General features: G+C 48.1%; 2 protein-coding genes across 2 annotated transcripts; both read right to left on the bottom strand.

Annotated features, from left to right (window-relative positions):
- Positions 1-146: 146 nt before the first annotated feature.
- Positions 147-375, bottom strand: H310_15191 (hypothetical protein; the record flags this gene model as incomplete). Its single annotated transcript, XM_008883176.1, has 2 exons — positions 147-278; positions 340-375. 2 exons carry the CDS (start codon positions 373-375, stop codon positions 147-149), a joined length of 168 nt encoding a protein of 55 aa, XP_008881398.1.
- Positions 376-531: 156 nt separating this feature from the next.
- Positions 532-1,325, bottom strand: H310_15192 (hypothetical protein; the record flags this gene model as incomplete). Its single annotated transcript, XM_008883177.1, has 2 exons — positions 532-873; positions 1,299-1,325. 2 exons carry the CDS (start codon positions 1,323-1,325, stop codon positions 532-534), a joined length of 369 nt encoding a protein of 122 aa, XP_008881399.1.
- Between the last annotated feature and the right edge of the window lie 599 nt (positions 1,326-1,924).

Raw genomic sequence — 1,924 nt, forward strand, 5'->3', positions numbered from 1 at the left:
CTAAGCATAAGTCGAAGCGTGTAGTTCCTTCACAATTACGAATATTATACAATTGCATCGTCTACTATAGTTGCTGAAGCCTCTAAGCATAAGTCGAAGCGTGTAGTTCCTTCACAATTACGAATATTATACAATTGCATCTTCTACTATAGTTGCTGAAGCCTCGAAAATGTTGCGTTGAATTCGACGACGTGCTTGAGGTCGCTCTTCTTCTTCAACCTGCTCAGGATTCCCGGCGACTTGATCAAATGGCTGCTGTATTCCAACAACTGGGCGACCTACACCTCGTAGCAGTGCACGCTCGTGTCGTGTACGCCCGCCTCGACGACCTCCTCGAACGCTTCGATTGAAGAGCTTGCGGGCCTTCTTCGACATGCCAGGTAGTAGTCGCTCAGTTGAGTCGGCAACAGCGATTACATGCACGCAAATTCCAAAACGAACCCAAAATCTGCAATTACACCTTGAGTGTTCGGTGTCAACTGTCCAGCCACCTATGAGTCATTGAGTTTTCCAGGTAACTGACTTTATTGATTACTCACCATCAGGTTGATCGAGCAGCTCCAAGTGGTGCACGTTGCGGTTGAGGTATGTCAACAGCAAGTGATTGGTGCGAGGAGGCTCTTGCAGTTGTGGATTGCCTTCGATGTCAGCTTCCACGTTGTGATGGCGTACTGTCCAAGTTGCTGGATCATCTTGAGGGTTTCGATGCACTTCAAATGCCTCGTTCTTCTTCTGTAAGTTGTAGTGTTGCAACAGCCGTCTTGTCACGCGTGGCTCCGTCCAGAATTGACTGTCACGCTCAGACTCTTCATGCAGTATGCGGGTAAGAACTTGAATGAAGTGAACCAACTTCAGGCGCTGGTGTTCAAGTTCCTAAGACCATGTTGCCCGTTAGTTAGCGTTGAACGTAGCAGTACCTTCTTGGTAACAGCGTTGAATTGCTCATTGGGTTGTTTGTGGTTGCAGCGCCTTGATCCGTGTGAAACGTTTGCCCCCTCCAAAACCGGTTTTCTGTATCGTTGGGTGGTGCACCTGGCATAATCGGAGCAAGCATCCACAGGCGGAAAAATTTCAGCATGAACTTTCTCACACGCTGCGACCTTTCTCTCCACTTAGCTTCGACAATGCGGGCAGCACTGTCGAGGTGAACACGGTCGTGCGTGGTGTGTAAGAATAGATATCCCTTGAAATATCGTCCCATTCAGACCATGTCAACTTGCAGTTGACGGCATAATCTCTACACTGCATTGTCGTGTGAAAGGTATTGACCGAGTGGTATGATATCTCAAACGCTGTACCTTTTTCATCACATGGAAGAAGCACATGATGTACTTCGTTGATTCGCCAAATTGGTCTTGCACACCGTTGAATTGAGCAACATCTGCATCACCCATTACAAACGGGGGAGCGAACTGGTGAGCGCAGTAGACTTGAAAGGCTATTTTGAGAGATCTCAGCAGCCAAGAGACGTCGTCAGCCGTACGCTGGGAAATGATGGCAATACAAATGGCATGGAAGCATCCTCCAAAGTCAGATTATCCAATGACAAAAACGGGATATCTAGGCATGTTCAAGTTGAACGTTGTATCCATGTGAACGACCACACGAATACCAGGGTTGTCTGTGACAACGCGACAGTAGCGTTGCAGCAACGAGCGGCTGGTTAGTCCTAACGAAGTTTCAGTGCTTGAACAGACAACAAGCACACTCACCAATGCGAAGAGAGTCGATGTAGGAACCATCACCAAGGGCACATCTGTGTTCTCTCATCAGCACACCAAATACGAGGGGGTCATTCGAACACATTACAGCCGCTAATCCTGACTGCTGCAACTTCAACAAGATAGCGCAAACAGCATCGTCTGTATCCGCATGGCCCAGAACCGACGCCCTCAAATGTTTGGATGTATGGGCGACTTGAACA

Source organism: Aphanomyces invadans (genome assembly GCF_000520115.1).
Source record: "Aphanomyces invadans strain NJM9701 unplaced genomic scaffold supercont1.213, whole genome shotgun sequence".
Taxonomy (NCBI): domain Eukaryota; phylum Oomycota; class Saprolegniomycetes; order Saprolegniales; family Verrucalvaceae; genus Aphanomyces; species Aphanomyces invadans.